The sequence below is a fragment of the Phyllopteryx taeniolatus genome, chromosome 12, assembly GCF_024500385.1.
Source record: "Phyllopteryx taeniolatus isolate TA_2022b chromosome 12, UOR_Ptae_1.2, whole genome shotgun sequence".
NCBI lineage: Eukaryota > Metazoa > Chordata > Actinopteri > Syngnathiformes > Syngnathidae > Phyllopteryx > Phyllopteryx taeniolatus.
The window spans coordinates 4,214,317-4,233,508 of record NC_084513.1 but is presented as its reverse complement, the minus strand read 5'-3'; the positions used below and the strand labels follow the sequence as shown (position 1 = coordinate 4,233,508).

At 43.3% G+C, this 19,192-nt stretch overlaps 1 protein-coding gene across 9 annotated transcripts in view; it reads left to right on the top strand.

Moving 5' to 3' along the window:
* The window catches only part of sema5ba (sema domain, seven thrombospondin repeats (type 1 and type 1-like), transmembrane domain (TM) and short cytoplasmic domain, (semaphorin) 5Ba), a 131,620-nt gene that overhangs the window by 87,792 nt on the left and 24,636 nt on the right, over positions 1-19,192 (top strand). For 8 of the 9 annotated variants that reach the window (XM_061791689.1, XM_061791688.1, XM_061791687.1 and 5 more), the window contains 6 exons: positions 483-768; positions 10,218-10,353; positions 10,436-10,643; positions 10,721-10,928; positions 17,628-17,745; positions 18,738-18,934. In XM_061791689.1, coding sequence (XP_061647673.1) covers positions 483-768; positions 10,218-10,353; positions 10,436-10,643; positions 10,721-10,928; positions 17,628-17,745; positions 18,738-18,934 — 1,153 coding nt within the window. The remainder of the gene's footprint in view (positions 1-482; positions 769-10,217; positions 10,354-10,435; positions 10,644-10,720; positions 10,929-17,627; positions 17,746-18,737; positions 18,935-19,192) is intronic. The other variant, XM_061791691.1, reaches the window with a different exon arrangement.

Here is a 19,192-nt window from a genome sequence, read left to right as displayed (position 1 = left end):
TTTTCCATTGCCCAAATGTGCATGTTCACCTGAGTATACCTGAATGCACGATATAGCAGTTTATTTTTCTACTTTTTGTACTACTTAGAATGTCTTTTTTTACGACTGCACCCGAACACATGGCATCTAGCCATCCAATCGCAGGGCACACATAGACAAACTACTATTCACACTCACATCTATGAACAATTTAGAGTCTTCAATTAACCTACCATGCATGTTTTGGGGATGTGGGAGGAAACCGGAGTACCCGGAGAAAACCCACGCAGGCAAGAGGAGAACATGCAAACTCCACACAGGCGAGGCCGGATTTGAACCCGGGTCCTCAGAACTGTGAGGCAGGTGTGCTAACCAGTCGTCCACCGTGCCGCCCCGTATCCCATATAGTGCACATCTTTTTTACGACAACGGCCGAACTAATACTTTTTTACAGCTTATCGATACATAACCTTGGTTTCCTTGGTCTGGGTTTCTTCCGGCAGAGCCGCACTTCATCTCGGCGTACGACATGGGCCTGTTCACGTTGTTCTTCCTGCGGGAGAACGCGGTTGAGCACGACTGCGGCAAGACGGTCTACTCGCGGGTGGCGCGCGTGTGCAAGAACGACATTGGCGGCCGCTTCCTGCTGGAGGACACGTGGACCACCTTCATGAAGGCGCGGCTGAACTGCTCGCGCTCGGGCGAGATCCCTTTCTACTACGACCAGCTGCAGAGCACCTTCCACCTGCCTGAGCAGGACCTCATCTACGCCATCTTCACGACCAACGTGTGAGTGACGCAAAAACATGCATAGATGCTCCCCATACGCCCTATTAGCGTCGTCCCATAATGTGCTGCCATAGCCGCTGCACATGAACATATCACAACTAGAAAACAGATTTTTTACACAGCATTTGTGCTGGAACACATTTAGACACACACATATTTACGCCTGTACCTGAATGCATCGCATTACATCTCAGGAAGACTTTTTTGCGACTACACGTGAATGCCTCACATTTAGCTAATCTCCTTATTACCACCGTGCCTGAACACTTCATATCTAGAGAACAGATTTTTGATCTCACCTGAATGCCTCACATCACATCTCGAGAACACGTTTGCACCTGAATGCTTCACATTTTGAGAACGTCCTTTTTATGTCTGTGCCTAAACACATCACATCTGGAGAAAAGCATTATTTATGACTGCACCTGAATGCCTCACATCTCGAGAACATGTTTTTTACAACCGTGCCTGAAAACATCATATCAAAAGAAAGGCTTTTTTAACACTATATAATAAATAATATAATACATATTTTTTTGTGACTGCCCCTGAGCACCTTACATGTAGAAATCTTTTTTTCCGTCTGTGCCTGAACACATCATCAGATTGAGAGCGCAGTTTTTTACGACTGTGTAGGAACATATGACATCTAGAGAATAGCTAGTTAACAATTGCGCCTAAATGCCTCACATCTAGTCAATGTCTTTTTTTTCACGACAGCTTTTTTTATGACGGCAATTAGTGCTGCACAATTAATCGAATGTTTATTGTGATCACGATTTTGGCTGCCACTAATGAGCCTGATCGTCTTTGATTTTTAAAACGCAGGCACTGCTGCATATGGAAGGTGCTTCATTTGTAGCCATGCCCGCAACCTCGTCAGCCAGCCACCAGGGGGCGAACGCATGGTTAAGGCTTCATTAAGCTCGGGCACTGCGCTCTGGTGCCAACTTCAAAATAAAAGCCTAAAGTGGCATTGATGTCCAATGTGGTAATATATGATTTTTTTATTATTTTGAAGTTGGCCCTCTCAGCACATCGACAGAGAGGTGGTGTGTCACGGTAAGACACTATTGTCAATCGTTGTAGCGGCTGCCTTGACTTAGTTTACTTTTCAGCTCTTTTTTGGGGGGCCTGACTGCAATGAAAAAACGCTGGGAGTAAATAGAGAGGGAAATCACAACTGTCGGGTTCTTTGCAGCGCACGTCTGACTAATGGTCGAGCAGAACAACGGAGACCTATCGTCCTTGACAATTTACGATATTGATGGGGATTTTCAAATGAAAATTCAGTGCTGGCAACCTAATGTTGCGTTTTATGCATAAACTGCATTTGCTTCCATTAAGTCACAATTTGTGATCGCACTTTGTAATAGCATATTTATTCAGTTAGCCCCTTAGTGAAGTCACATTTTTTTTTTCCTTTTTAAAAAATATTTATCTATCATTTATTTTTATTTAAAGATTCATTTTGCACCGAAAGCTGTTACATATTCTTTGTTGAAAAGTAATGCAATAAAAATAAAGTTTTTTTTTCCCCCTAACATGAGGAATAATCATGATTAATTAATAATCGTGATTACAATATTGATCAAAATAATCGTGATTATTATTTTGGCTACAATCGTACAGCCCTAACTGAAATTGAACACATCACTTCTCGAGAACAGCATTTTTTTTTAAGACTGCGCCTAAGCACATCACATCTAGGGAACAGCTTTCTACGACAATGCACAAACACATCGACGGGACGTCTCGATGACTCGAACGCATCTAGAACCACCAGTTGTTTGCCTAGTGATGTTAATAAAAAGGAAGTAGAAAAGTGTTTTTGTGATGTTATGGCTTTCCAATAGTGAACACCTGCTGTGTTTCCAGTAAGTAATTTCCTTTGAGTGCTTTCTTCCTGGTACTGATGCTTTTTGTTATTACTCTCCTGCCTTACACTAACTAATGACTCATTAGATTACACTGCAGCATCAGTAATGGTCTGTTCCACAATGATGGGAATCTGTCTTTAAAGCACAAAAAAAGCCCTCCCACCGCCATATGTCAGGCCTCCAGTGAGCTCACTTGCAGATGTTCCGTTACACACGTGACAATAATGTCCACGTTGTTTTGCCAACAACAATCCCAAGTATTTCCAGCTGGCTTTTTTTTTTTTTCTTTTCAATTTAATACGACTGCATTGTTGTCATCCCTACAGACTCTCATGATGTACTCTCACTAGGACACAGGTGTCAAACTCAAGGCCTCTACTTTGTTTCCGGATCAAATCAGTTGCAAAATTATAATTTGTCTTAACTTTCATGTTGCAATATTGTGAGCATTTTTTTGCTACCAAACCCCCTTTTTTTTAAATGAATAAGTTAAACAGGCTATTTCCATTGACTACTGATTTCAAAAGTGGCTATTCATCAATTTGTTGTGTATATGTAATACTATGATGAGGCGATGAACATTTATATGATTTTACAATTAAAACGGCACTCTGAGGAAAACTAAAACTACTATGTGGCCCGTGACAAAAATAACGAATGTATTTTGATTGGGAAAAAATAATAGCCCAACCACGCCAACCCCCATCACCAGCGTTGTGTGCCCTGGGCAGCAACACACCTTTGCACGCCTACTGCAATGCCATGGCTACAACAATCCAACCAAACAACAACAAAAGAAGAGATGACTTCTTTCTCCTCCCCACCATTTAATCTCCTCCTTAAGGTGATGGATTGATAATGGAAATAATTAGTATGTGTGGAAGGAGGCTTGTAGAGAGTAATGTTACGGCCTTTGCAGAGATGGCGCAGAGCACCGCGCTCGCCTTTTAATTAAGTGGACGACGACTAAGCTGCCGTTACTTACTAATTATGAGCCTCCTTATCTTTTCTGATTCACTCGGATGTGCTCTCCGCTTGACACACTTAGCTGGGACTGGACCAGCCAAAACAAATACTGTAGGAACATGAAATTTGGTAGGTATTGTTATGTCTATTATGAGTAGACATACAAAAGAATCTCAAGAAGCCATGCTCAAAAAGCCATAGGAAGTCTGCCATTTTGCTTTGACGCTGCCATTTTAGGGTCATTTTGGTCATATCCAAGTGTCCCTGTTGTTTAGATTTGGCCCCTCAGTGACATGGAATTTGCTAGACATTGTCTATCCTAAGTAGGCCCACCAAAAAAGCCTCAAAAGGCCATGCCCAAATAGAAACAGGAAGTCTGCCGTTTTGCTTTGAAGCAGCCATTTTCGGATTATTTTGGTCGTATCCAAGTGTCCTTAGCACTTTTGGAAAATGTAGTCCCCAAAGGCAGTTTCACTCAGAAACATGAGATTTGGTAGATTTGTCTTTTATGAGTAGACCAACAAAAAAGTCTCAAGAACCAATACCAAAAAAACAAACAAATTATTTTTTTTTGAAGTGGCCATTTCAAGTTCATTTTGATCATTTGCAGGGGTCCTTCCGTTTTTTTTTTTTCAAAATTCAGCCACCAAAGCCAGTTTCACTCACCAACATAAGAGTTGGTAGACATTTGTCATTTATTATGAGTAGGCCCACAAAAAAAAAAAAGTCTCAAGAAGCCATGCCGGAAAAGAAGCAGGGAGTCTGCCATTGTTCTTTGAAGACAGTACCTGGTGTATCTTCTGGTAGGAAAGGGGAGAAAGAGACATGGTAGTGGAATCTTAAAGTGCAGGAAATCATTCAAGGAAGGACGTTAGCTAAGAAGTGGGACACTGAGATTTCCAAGGAGTGGAGACAAGAATACATGGGGATGCGACATAGGGCGAAGGTAGAGGTGGCAAAGGCCAAACAAGAGGCAGATGATGACATGTATGCCAGAATTGTAGCAGGTGAGAAGATGCCTGAAGAAGGGAGGAAAAGTGTGCTGGTACCAATTTTTAAGAACAGGGGTGATGTGCAGAGCTGTGGGAACTGTAAAGAAATAAAGTTGAGCCACACAATGAAGTTATGGGAAAGAGTAGTGGAGGTTAGACTCAGGACAAAAAAGAGTATTTGCGAGCAACAGTCTAGGTTCATGCCTAGGAAGAGTACCACAGATACATTGTGTCTTTGTAGCTCGAGAGAAAGCTTATGAAATTCCTGAAATATGAGATTCCTGCAGTGAAAGCAGGAATCACAATCAGAATTATCTTTATTTTGCCAACTATGTCCAAATATCACACAAGAATTTGTCTCCGGTAGTTGCAGCCACTCTAGTATGACAACAGACAGTCAATTGGCAGAGAATACTTTTGAGACATAAGGACATTGAGAAAAACACTGAGCAATAAAAGGTTGCTACTAATCTGGTAATGCCGATACATTAAAAAAATAAAATAAAATTGACAATTGACAATTGTGCAAAAAGATGCATAGTCCTCGAGCAATTAGAGCGGTTTGAATGACTAATATAGCAATAGTCCGGTGCAATGACCATTATGCAAAGGGCGCCGAGACTTCAAGGAATGTATGCAGTTTAAAGTCACAAGTAGTGCGATAATCTGGGACACAATCTGGGAATGTTGCAGATACTCCTCAATCAGTATGCAAGTGGTGCCGATGCCACTCTGGCATGAGTGGCCAGTATTGGTCAACAACAGATATGCAAATAGTGCAGCGTGGCGAGACTACCACAGTGAGTGCACGAGTAATGTGTAATTGGCCCGACAGACATGTGACAACAAACTCAAGACAAAGAATTGGCAGCATGTTGCAATGGAATTGTAAGTCAGCTGTTTAAGAAGTTGATGACACGAGGGAATGTCTGCTATTTTTAGTTTGCATTGTTCGGTAGCGCCTACCTGAGGGAAGGAGCTGGAAGAGCTGGTGACCAAGATGTGGAGGGTCCAAGAGGATTTTGCACGATCTTGTCTTAGTTCTGGCAAGTTCTCAAGGGTGGGTAGGGGTGTACCGACAATCTTCTCAGCAGTTTTGATTGTCCGTTACAGTCGGAGTTTGTCCTTTTTTGTAGCAGCACCAAACCAGACTGTGATGGAAGAGCTCAGGACTGATTCGATGACCTCAAAAGCTCCTGTGCCAGGCCGTGCTTCCTCAGAAGCCGCAGGAGGTGCATCCTCTGCTGGGCCTTTTTGAGGACGGAGTTGATGTTGATCGCCCACTTCAGGTCCTGAGAGACTGTAATTCCCAGGAACTTGAAGGTCTCGACGGTTGACACAAGGCAGTTGGAGAGCGTGAGGGGCAGTTGTGGCGAAGGATGCCTCCTGAAGTCCACGATCATCTCTACAGTCTTGAGCGTGTTCAGCTCCAGGTTTTGTCGGGCGCACCACAGCTCCAGCCGTTCCACTTCCTGTTGATATGCAGACTCGCCACCGTCTTTGATGAGGCCGATGACAGTGGTGTCACCTGTAAGCAAGCAGGTGGAGGAACAGTTAGAAAGGTGGAGGCATCCGCTGGAAATGAGAGGAATGAAGATACAGTATGTGCATGAATGAGAGGGGTCTAGGGGAAAGAGTGAGGCTACAGGAAGAAGAAATAGCGAGGGTGGAAGACATTAAATACTTGGGGTCAACACTCCAGAGCAATGGTGAGTGTGGTAAGGAAGTGAAATAAGTAGTCCATGCAGTTTGCAACGGGTGGAGGAAAGTGTCAGGTGTGTTATGTGACAGAAGAGTCTCTGCTAGGATGAAGGGCAAAGTTTATAAGACGGTGGTGAGGCCAGCCATGATGTATGGATTAGAGACAGTGGCACTGAAGAGACAACAGGAAGCAGAGCTGGAGGTGGCGGAAATGAAGATGTTGAGGTTCGCACTCAGAGTTAAAATTAGTATAAAATTAGAAATGAGCTCATCAGAGGGACAGCCAAGGTTCGATGTTTTGGAGCCAAAGTTAGAGAGAGCAGACTTGGATGGTTTGGACACATCCAGAGGAGAAAGAGTGAGTATATTGGTAGAACGGTGATGAGGATGGAGCTGCCAGGCAAAAGAGCTAGAGGAAGACCAAAGAGAAGGTTGACGGATGTAGCGAGGGAAGACATGAGGGCAGTTAGTGTTAGAGAGCAGCATGCAGGAGATAGGCTTACAGGGAAATGAGCACTTCGCCGCAGTGCCCCTAACGGGACAAGCCAAAAGGAAAAGAAGAATTATGAGTAGACCCACAAAAAAAGTCTCAAGAAGCCATGCCCGAAAAGACACTGAAAGTCTGCCATTTGGGTTTGAACTGGTCTTTTTAGGGTAAGTTCTGACCATTTCCGGGTCCAGCTGCTACCAAATTTAAGGCAAGGACTGAATGTGAAACAGATGGGTAATGCTACAATGCGATAATCATGCCTGTGACTCTAACTCCGCTGATTGATTAGGGATGTCTAGATGCATAAATCTGCACTGAAAGGTTATCAAGTGCAGTCATGTGACTCAGGGCAAGGAAGTACAAGGTTGTACGCGTTTTTAACCAATTATTTATGATGTCAAGCAGCAAATACACCAACATCGAAGTTCGACAGCAGCGATGTTTTTTACCTAGTGTTGCTTTATGTTTTTGTACAGGTGCTTGGTGACTCATGAATAAATGCCACTATTGTTGTGCAGTGTAAAAATATGTATGTAATTCACGAGCAATGCTGAGCGAGCCTTATTTTCTCCGTCCGCTGCCACACTGGACGTCACCCTGCTGAAACATGGCCTCAAGTGTGTTTATGGCTGTTTCACTTTCAGCACCGAAATGAGGTTAGACACAGGGAGTCTGACATTTTGCTTCGTAGCGGACAATTTAGGGTCATTCTGGCCATTTCTAGTCGTCTTTCAAAGACAAACTACTTCTAGTTTTTTTTTTCCCCAATCACTGCCAGATTTGAAACACATACTAGACAGATGGGCAACAGTAGATTGAGAATTAGATACTTGGTCATTGCCTGTGGGCAAACATGGCAGTAAAGTTTGATGACTTACTATATAACAGGAAACTCTCATAACGCGGCTCATTCTTTTTTGGAAAATTCAGCCCCTGATGCCAGTTTCACTTGGCAACATGAAATTTAGTTGCCATGTCTATCATGAGTAGACCCACCAAAACCTCTCAAGAAGCCATTCATAAAAAGTCACATTTTGCTTCAAATTGGCCATTTTAGTATCATTTTAGTCATTTCCCAGGCTCCTTTTGATTTTTCACAAAATTCAGAACATCAAACCATTTTCACTTAGCAACATGAGATTTGGGAAATGTTTACTGTGAGTAGACCAGTGATTTCCAACCTTTATGGAGCCAAGGCACATATTTTACAATTGGAAAATCTCACGGCACACCAGCCAACAAAAATGTCACAAAAAGTGGATACATTAATTACTGTATGTACTTCCTGCCATCTAATAGAAGAGCATTTATTTGTTCTGTCTGTCACTTTGCCTCACTGGCATAAATAGAGGAACAAAGATACAGTATTTCCTGTAAATGAATAATTTTTTTTGCGCAGTTAAGTAAAATTTGATTAATTTCCCACGGCACACCTGAAGATGGCTCATGGCACAATAACGTGCCATGGCACACTGGTTGGGAATCACTGGAGTAGACGCACAAAAAGAATCTCAAGAAGCCATGGATGAAAATACAAAGGAAAGCCATTTCGGCTTAATGTGGTGATTTTCAAATCATTTTCGACATTTCCAGGGGTCCTTTGAATTTTCAGAAAATGTTGCCCCAGAAAATACTATAGTTTCACTTAGCAACATGAAATGTTGTACACCTGTGTATCATGAGAAGACCCCCCGTCTCAAGAAGCCATGCACGAAAAGGCACACGAAGTCTACCAATTTGCTTGTATACGTTCGTTACCCGCCGGCCGGTCGGCCTCCTCACAAGTCTCGCCGAAGACCGCAGACTCACGCTCGCTTGGAGACGGACGCGTGTGGGCGAGCCCAGCAACAAACAAGGGGAATTACACGTTGGTAAAGGAAGTCATTAGCTCCCCTCTTTGTCTCCGTCTTTCTCTCATATGTGACACCTGCTCTCCAAGTGAGATTTTAATTGTGTTCTTATTGACTGCGCACAGCTGATCGAGAAGCTCAGCCTGCAGCCAAATAAGGCGCTCTCATATACTGCGTACCGGATCATTAAGGGGATGGCATCATGACATGGACGAACACACTACGCGCAACATTTCTTCTTGAATAACATCCACTCTTTTTCCTTTCCTCTCATGTCCTGTCCTATCTTTAATTTAGAGTCAGCCAGTCCTCCCTCATACGTCGACAGTTTTTTTTTCGGATGCTGCCGCTCGGCTCTTAACTGGAATGTGAAAGAGGGAGCACATAACTTCTATTCTGGGCTCCCTCCACCTCCTGTCCTGTCCTGCTCCGTCCATATCATCTCAATCTTTTCCTTCCCATCATTTCCTTTCCCATCCTGTCCTGTCCTGTCTTGTTCTGCCCTGCCATGTCCTCTCCCATCCAAAATATCTCCTATTTTCATCTACCATCCTGTCCTTTCCTTTCCTGTCCTCTCACATCTATTATATGTCCCATTTGAACCCGTCCTGTCCTTTCCCGACCCATCCAATCCTGACCTTTTATTCTGACTTGTCCTATCCTGTATTTCCCATTCCATTCAGTTTTGTCTCGTCCTGTATTGTTCTGCCCTGACCTGTCCCATTTTATCCAACCTCTCCCGATCTCCCTCCCCATAATTTCTCCCTATCCCGCCCTGTCCTGCCCTATTATAACAACTCAACTTTTTTCCTTCTGCCATTTCCTGTCCTGTCTTGTTCTGCCCTGTCCTGTCACATGCAAAATATCTCCCATTGTTATCTACCATCCTGTCCTGTCTCATTTAAAATTTAATCTATAAGATCCCTTTCCTACCCCATCCGATCCTGCCATTTTCATGACTTGTCCTATACTACCTTGTCCTATCCCAGCTATAATCTCTCCCATTTTTCCCTTCTGTCTTTTCCTGTCCTATTCTGTCTTGTTCTTCCCTGTCCTGTCACATATTGTCCCATCCATATCTCCGATTGTCTCTCCCACCCTGTCCTGTTCTGTCCCTTCCAGAATATCTCAAAATGTTCCCTTCCATTCTGTCGTGTCTTGTCCTGACCCATCCAAACCTGCCTCATCCCTAACGTCTCACATTTCACCTTCTGTCATTACCTGTCCCATCCTGTCACATTTCCCACCCTGTCCTGTTCCGTCCCATCCATACTGTCTCCCATTTTCCCGGCCATCCTGCCCTGTCCCATTTTGGCCTGCCCAATCCAGAACAACTGTCATTTGCCCTCCTGTCATTTCCTGTCCCATCCTGTTCTAGCTTGTTCTGCCATACTGTGTCCTCTCCCATCACTATCATTTCTCATTTTTCCCTATTTTCCTGTCCTTTCCTTTCCCATCAATATCTTCCATTTTGTCTCCCATCCTGTCCTATCCTTTCCCGCTCTATGTCATCCTCCCCTTTCCTGTCCTGTTCTGTCTTGTCCTAACCTTTCCTGTGTTTCATACCCAGAAACAGCATTGCAGCGTCGGCCGTGTGCGCCTTCAACCTGAGCGCCATTACGCGCACCTTCAACGGGCCGTTCCGCTACCAGGAGAACCCTCGCTCCACCTGGATGCCCACCCCCAATCCCATCAGCAACTTCCAGGTCAGTGTCACTGAGATCATCATCACTTCTACAGGAGGACAGGACAGGAAAAACATGCGTTTTATACCCCCTCCACGGTCAGTGCGGGACCATTAAGGACGAGGGCCCGAACGAGGGTCTGACGGAGCGCAGCCTGCAGGATGCGCAGCGCCTCTTCCTGATGAACGAAGTGGTGCAGCCAGAGTCAGTGGAACCGCTGGTCATGCAGGATGACGTGCGCTTCTCCCACCTGGCTGTGGACATAGTGCAGGGCATGGACACGCTCTACCATGTCATGTACATCGCCACCGGTCAGTGCATATTACAAATAAACGATACAACTAGAAATAATCCACCAAGTCGGGAACCTTTCTTGTTCCGTGTGCAGAATATGGCAGCATCCTAAAGGCGCTGGCCACGTCCAACAAGAACCTGCAAGGCTGCTACCTCGAAGAGATGGAGCTCCTCCCAACTGGCGTGCAACAGCCAATCCTGAGCCTTCAGATCCTGCACAGTGACCGCTCCCTCTTTGTGGGCCTCAGCGACCGAGTGCTGAAGATCCCCCTGGAGAGGTGCTCCACATACCGCACTGAGATGTGAGTCCACAGTCTACTGCATTGTGCTCCATAGTCTCCACTTAGCTGCAATATTACACTGCCCCTTTGCTGCAGTGTCAACTCCAAAGTCTGTTTTGTTGCAGTATTACACTTCGCAATCTCCACTTTGTTGCAGCATTTCACTCCACAGTCTCCACTATCCATCCATCCATCCATTTTCTGAGCCGCTTATCCTCACAAGGGTCGCGGGAGTGCTGGAGCCTATCCCAGCTATCTCCGGGCAGGAGGCGGGGTACACCCTGAACTGGTTGCCAGCCAATCGCAGGGCACATACAAACTAACAACCATTCGCACTCACATTCACACCTACGGGCAATTTAGAGTCTTCAATGAACCTACGACGCATGGTTTTGGGAGGAAATCTGAGTGCCCGGAGAAAACCCACGCAAGGCACGGAGAGAACATGCAAATGCCACACAGGCGGGGCCGGGGGATTGAACCTTGGTCCTCAGAACTGTGAGGCAGACACTCTAACCAGTCACTCACCGTGCTGCCCAGTCTGCACTATTGGTGTTTAATTTTATTTTATTGTTATACTAACACACATTTATGCATATGGCACAATATTCGATACCTGAGGTCCCAGATTAGCCCCAAGTCCCAAGACTTGTGAAAATATAATTTAAAACAATTTTTAAAAATAATGAAATACTCTACAGTTGAGTGTGTGCAAAGATGCAAATGTAGCGAGGATGTGGCTGCAGCAGAAATAACAACACAGAGGCTTGAATTACACATGATATTTACATTGTCATTTGTACTTTAAAAAGAATAAAGTATTCCTCGTGCAGGGATGACTAGACATGGGCGGGCTGATGTTGGGGCTGCAGAGCACTGTTCGAGTGTTCCTCAGCCTGGTGGTCCTCCACCAGATGCTCCGTGCATAGTGAGGTAAGAGGATAGAAGAGAGAGTGTGCAGCGTGGGGTAGGTCCTTGATGATGCAGAGTGCACTCTTTCTGCATCTACTGGTGAAGATGTCTGTTGTGGTGGGGACAACCTTCTGAGTAGACAGGTTTCACCAGTGGAGCAGCTCTTCCTGTAGGCATACTGGTGGAGGCCCACAGTGACGTTGATGGAGTTTTTGATCTGTGCCATGATCAAAGCACATGATGACTAGTCTATTGGAGTGAGGGGTAGTGGCCGATAGTCTTTCAGACCTGTCACTTTTCCAGACATTTTGACATTTTCCTCAATTTCTTCGAAATCCCTAACTTTCATTGTTTTTTGTTCTTCCTAAAAAAACTCTCTTCGTCCTCCAACTTTTCCTTCAGTTGCTGTAACTGTCGAACACTTAAACGTCCCGTCACTGGGAAACCATATTCATTTATCCCCTTCTCAACACACTCCATAGATTTGGATGAGTGGTAAATGGGGCTTGTTTTGGAAGTTAAGCACAGCTAACACTGTGCTGAGCAGCCAAACAAAATGACGTCACTTTATCCTTGTATAGTGGGGGAGGGAACTCGCGCTAGAAAGTATACGCAGGGCTGTGTTTTAGCCCCGCCCACAAAATCAGGAAAATTCAAAGGGTGAAAAAGATGCTGAAGCTATATCTCAACAATCCAGCACTATATTGTTATAAGTCTTTGCATATGTTTTCAACACTTATCTTCAAACATATTTAATGTATTTAGAAACAAAACACGGATATCTGCTAAGAGCAACTTTAATCCAACGAGGGAAGCTGCTGTTCACTTCTGTTCTGTTCTCCGTTGACAGTTAATTCCGCTCAATGTATCCGCCGCCCTGTAGCGGCTGATTAAAATGTCCTCTGCCAGAAGTAATTAACCACGTAAAAAATTCTTTTCTTTTTTTTTTGCAACCATGTAGCAGATGAACGTTTTGGGGAGGCAAAACACTCCCTTGTAATGAAGTCCTGAATTATAATTATAATAATAATAATGGACAATAATTGTGTATTTTGTGCGACTTAAATTAAGGAAAGCCTTCTTGTCCTGGTAATATTAGAGCTTTCAATCAATTTGCACTTCCTCCCTCAATTTTATGACTTTAGCATATAAACTGCAGGTACTCCCCCTAGCAGGGATGACATCAGGCCGTTCTGATTGGTTGATTGAGTAAGTGCTTTGCTCTTCTGACCATGCCATGACATCACTATCAATGATATTAAAACATTTGTATACATTCATATAAATAGTCACACACACACACACGCATATACATGCACACACATGTACAAATAGCCACACACGCTCAGTCTCACACTTTCACATGCACCCGCACACTTACACTGTACACACACGTGCGCTAACACACACACACACACACAGAGGTGTCAGGTAGTTGATATAATGAGATGTCAACCGTGAGTGGAACACGGAGAACCCCTCCAGTGGAGGACCGCTCACTCTGACACTCTTCCTCACTCCTGACTCAAGTCAACATGTCCGTCATCTTGATTTGTCATGTCGGTGCACATTATGACAGCTCGCGGCAATGTAAAAAATAAAAATGTCAGCTTGGCTAATATTAGCATTAGCCAACAGATGGCAGGGAAAGAAGACCTGTAAATTACCACACCAGGTGAGGAATTTTCACCATGGCTTATTCCTTGCAAAAGAAGAGGAGAAATTGCATAGAGTGGTTTCAGGGAATTTTTAATTGATTTATATTTATGTACATTTATTTATTTAACCTTTATTTGTCCAGGAAAACCTCTTTGAGATTAAAAATGTCTTTTACAAGCGTGTCCTAGTCAGGACAGGCAACAAAAACATAACACAAGTGCACTATACGAAGTTGGCGGCTGCTGTCTCATACTAAACAAGGAGGCAACCTGTCATGACAAATGTAAAATTGTTTACGGGTGCGTTCGGAAATACCACCTGGCGCTCTCGCTACGCTCTGTGTTTGTGTGTTTGTGTGTGTGTGTGCGCATTTGTGTGCGTGAGACAGAGTGTGTGTCTTTGTGGGTGTGAATGTGCATGTGTGTGTATTTGTCTACTTTAGTAGGAGTACAGACACAAACTAAAAATAGAAGTATGAATACTGATTTCAATTTCTTTACTCAAGTAAAAGATAAAAAAAGTACAGACTGAGTACTAAAGTCAAAATGAATATTAGTCACCAAAATATACAATACCTATTTTGATAAAAACTATTTTACCGTATTTGTACTTTGTTACTCCCCACCACTGTTATGTGTGTGCTTTTGTGTGCTGATAGCGGTGAAGGACGCATGCTCGTCGCGTAGCTGTTAGCTTTACGCGCCAACTGTTGTGCTTCTTCCGTGGCGGCTATGAGCCTCTTGCGAGCAAATTTAATTAAGTGAAAGTGCTTTAAATGCCTCGCTCTTTTATCTTATTGATCTGCTCGCTAGCAGCTAGCATTTAGCTCATCCATCTCATTTTTTGGTTACGTTGCTAAACCTTTTCAACAGCAGATGATATGTAGCCTTTTAGGGATTGCTTGCTGCGCCTGTGTGTGCGTGCGTGCGTGCGTGTGTGTGTGAGTGTTGTCCTCTATTTGCAGTGATTAGGTTTGACCTGGCCACTTGGCACCTGAAGCTAGTGGGGCCGCGCCGTCCTCCACCCGTCTCGCTAACTCACCCCGAGAGCTGATTTAGTTTAGCTGCAGAGGCACAACACCCTTGCTTAGCTGCATTGCCTCCAATAGCGCACTAACATCACTGGCTTAGGTGATGTAGCACTACTGCCCCATACAACATTCATATCGAATGTGTCAATTGTCATTTGAAAGCTTTTTTATTCCATTACATAACATTTAAAGGTGGTGGTGGGTTCCATGAAATGTGTTACATTTCCATGAACAATGCTTGACCGTTACCATACTGTATGCCTTGGTGGAGGTATGCTCTCTACTGAGTGCCACTCTGTGTGTCTTTAATTGGATGGCAGCAGTGTTGCATCACACGCGAAGCCCGCTCGTCGCTTGGCTGCGCCCCGGGGAAGGGGCCTCACCGCTGGGTAGAAGTTGAGTGGCAAGAGTTTGTCAGCGTGCTTCTCCCCAGGGAGGGCGGAGGGGTGTGTCATAGCGGAACCCAGTCGTAGCTCCTCGTTTATACGCCGTGTCCATCATCGGCGCAACCAGATGTGTGAACGGCAGGTTTTTTTTACGCATCCGCCATAAAAGCAGACGGTGATTTTTACGACAAACGATCAGGAGCGACAATTACGCCACCAGACAATGCGGACGATTTACAGCCGCTGACGTGTCATTCTTTTGGCCGGTGGCCTGTTTAACATTGAAATCACGTTAGTGAAGCAGCATCTGGCTCGTTATTTTCATATGCCTGAAAACAATTTTATGTCAGAGGACCTTGTATACTGGATTCTGTGCATTATTGGGGGGGTGCAAAAATAGTGGAAAAATGCACAAATATTTTTTAATATTAAATATTCCAGCAACAAAAATAATTTACAGATTCTTTCAAAACCTTTATTACAAAATATTAGAAAGTAATACCAAATCTAAAACAAAAATAATAGATTCAAATTGCAAAGACCTAAAATAATACAGAATATTGGGGGGGAAATAGATTAAAAGTAAAACAATATTAAGGCTAAAAATACAACGCTAATATAACCAAAAAACATATTACAACAAATGGACAAAAAGAAATTACATAAAACATGATCACAAATTATATGAAAAAGACATGTTAAAACAAAACTATTCCAAATACTAAAAAAGAAAACTATCTTATGACTCTTAAAAACTAAAATAATACAAAATATAAAACAAAATAGGACAATAGTAGAATTTGATAAAATATTATTTATAATTATGTATGTATGTGTATATGTACTGGGTCTTGATTAAATCTAATTGAGTAGAGGCTTTGTAATTAATTAATCACCATTAATCACATTTTAATCATGAAACGATATTGTTCCTAAAAAGCAACATGATTTAATTTAAATGGGTTTTAGTGGACGAATGAATCAAATAATGTGCACGGACAGGAATATTCACTCAGAAAAAATGCATTTCAATACAAAACAGTAGAACAATTTATAGAAAATATCCCTGGCCAAGATTAAACAGACCTAAAATTAAAGTGGCATTTTTTTTGTAGAACAGTGTTGCCTTTAAAAGCTTTCTGCTGGGCAGTTGAAAAGTTGGATCACATGTCGCAGAGTTTAAGTGTTTTGGTGGTATGAAAACTCCTTTTTGCGCAATTTGCACAAAACCATGCTTATCAAGGATTTCGTCGGCTACTTTTTTTTTCTTTTTTAATAAAATTTGCATCCCATCAGTTCGGGTAACGCTGTTTCAGCCAATTCCACCATTTCGTTAGCCGGGCTCTGAAAAGTACGTCAGTGTAATCGGTGTACCAACAAATTGCGCACTGACAAAGGTTTTGCATTGTTTGGAACACAAAGTGTGATTTAAATGCATTAATTTTCTGAACTAATTAATTTGTTTGTAATTAAATAATCATGATTAATGTTAAAATACCACCACATATATATATATATACGTATAAAATGGTAGATCCAGTGACCGAAGGGTCGCCGGTTCAAAAAAGAGGACTGCTTGGCTGGAAGAGAGCAGCGAATGAGCAAATCCTTGACCATAGTTCCGTGCAGCTGGTCTGCAAATTGATATCACGCTGTCGACCTTGAGCCACTGAATGGCGCCATTAGACGCGGCCGCTGCCTGCTGTCGCATCATTCGCTACCGATGGCATCTTTTAATGGAGGCCCGCAGGAAGTGCTGCGGAGGCAGACAGGAAGCGAACCTACCGAGCCGCTACGGCCATTACTTACATAAGTTTCCTCATTAGCGGCTTAACATTCAATTAGCTCCCAATAGACCTGCTTTTGAATATTTATCTGTGATGTAGCATGTCTGGTAGCGTAGAAGGTGACTCTATGCCTACTTTTTGATTATTTTCTACACTACTGATTGGGGATTTGTTGTTTTAGGGGCTACACTGAATGCAACATACAGTAGCTCTGATGTCATTAGGAAGCTGTGTGATGTCATGCTGGTTGTTCATAGGTTTCTTTACATAACAACCCTGAATGCAAAACATTCACACCAGATTAAATTATATCATGTCCGAAAATACACCGGAGGTCTACCATCTTACTTTGAAGCCACCATTTTAGGGTAATTTTGGTGAAATTCTAGGGATCCCTTGAATTCTTGGGGTTCAGTTGTTGTTCATGACCAGTTTCACTTAGCAATGTGAAATATAATAGGAATGGCTACCGGGCTCAGCTGGTAGAGCGAGTCGTCCAGGCACCGAAGGGTCACCAGTTCGAATCCTGGCATGTTGGAGTGTGCTTGGGGGGGAAAATTGTACCCCAATTTGCTTCCAGTGGCCTTGCATAGCAGCAGAAACCCATTGGTTGTGTCAATGTGAGGCTTTGTACTTTAGGCTTTGCGCACTGTGATGGTGTAGATAAAGAGCAATATAATTGCAGTCCATTTACCATTTACACCCTCAAAAACGAATCCGTGACTAAAAGCACACAGGTAGTCTGCCATTTTGGTTTGAAGCGCCTATTTTACGATCACTTTGATCATTTCCAGGAGCCCTCCAAATATTTTCAAAGTTCAGCCCCCAAAGCCGGCTTCACTCAGTAACATGAAATTTGGTAGACATGACTATCATGAATAAGACAATTTAAGCAACCTTATTGACCCTCGGATTTCTGAAACGATTGCAATTGCGCCCCTTGCAGGCTGTGTTTGGAGGCCCGGGACCCTTACTGCGGCTGGGACATGCGTCAGTGGCGCTGCACGACGCTGGAGGACAGCACCAACATGAGCCAGTGGAAGCAGAACATCACGGCGTGTCCGGTAAGACGACATCGCAATCCTGGATGAAGACAAAGCGGGCTTGAGTCACAGACTTGACTCAAACTAAAGCTCTAACATCAAACAACTAAGCTTAAAATGATTCAAACCATAAGACAAAGTTAAGTAAACCTAAGACAATAAAGTTGTAATTGTTGGAGGAAAAAAGTAAAAAAAAAAAAAAAAAGTTTAGTTTCTGTTTTTGGGATGTGGGAAGAAACCCGGAGTACCCGGAGAAACCCCACGGCAGGCACGGAGAGAACATGCAAACTCCACACAGGTGAGGCTGGATTTGAACCCAGGTCCTCAGAACTGTGAGGCAGCTAACCAGTAGGCCGCCGTGCCGCCTAATAGGAAATATAAATATGTAAAATGATTCGCAAGCAAGAGAAAATGAAATTACATTTCTTCTTCTTACATGTACATTGCACAAAATAGAAACAAAAATTGTCCATACATAAACTCATAAATTCAATCTATCAGCAATGTTATTTATTTATTTTGTATTTTTTTTGTAAAAACGCAGCACTGTTTTAATGTTGACGTTTGAGATCTGATTAAGCTGCTTGAATAAGCAGAAATGGCAAAAATGAATTAATCCATTGACAATTTATGATGATGGAATGTCGAAATTTCATATACTGATACTTTGATTCAGGCTGCAACTGCCGCCACCATTACAAGGTTGATGTAATAAAAAACATGAAAATGGCAACTATTAAAGCCATAATTTATTAACAATTATGATTATGACTGTCGCATGGAAATGTTCTTGACAACATTTTGAAAATATGGAAATTCAGACAAATCTGGACTAATTGTTCTGGAAGTGAATTTTTACAGCTTGGCAGCTCTCATTTTCTAATCAAAATAGACCTCTTTGAAAACCTAAAACCAGTCGTTTACATGGAAATGCTGCTGCAGCGCGCCCACTGTGTCTGCCCTGACTTATGACTTGCGCACATGTGACTTGTGGGCTGGTTGGTGTCCTCCAGATGCAGAACCAGACTACGCACGGCGCCTTCGGGAGCTGGACGGCGTGGCACACGTGCAACAACGACGAAGGCGCGGATGGAGGCGCCGACGGCGTCAGCTCGTGTTGGTGCCGGTCCCGGTCGTGCGATAACCCCGCCCCTCGCTGCGGGGGCAGGATGTGCGACGGCGCCATCATTCAGGTGGCCAACTGCTCCAGGTGGGGGGAAGCAACAGCCGCAAGTCTGAATACACAATAACGACAGTCTCGTACTGACTTGGTCTTCTGTCTATTCTGTTATCTCGCCCACTGAGCATTTACTGTGCATTTTGAAGAATCCTCGAACATATTTTGCATTCATTAGCCATTTCCCCTTAATTTTGTTTGTTAAAATGTAGTTATTCTTACTTGACAGCATATATATATGCTGTCAAGTGAAATTAAATTCATTATTTGGCCAGTCATGCTCTAATGAGA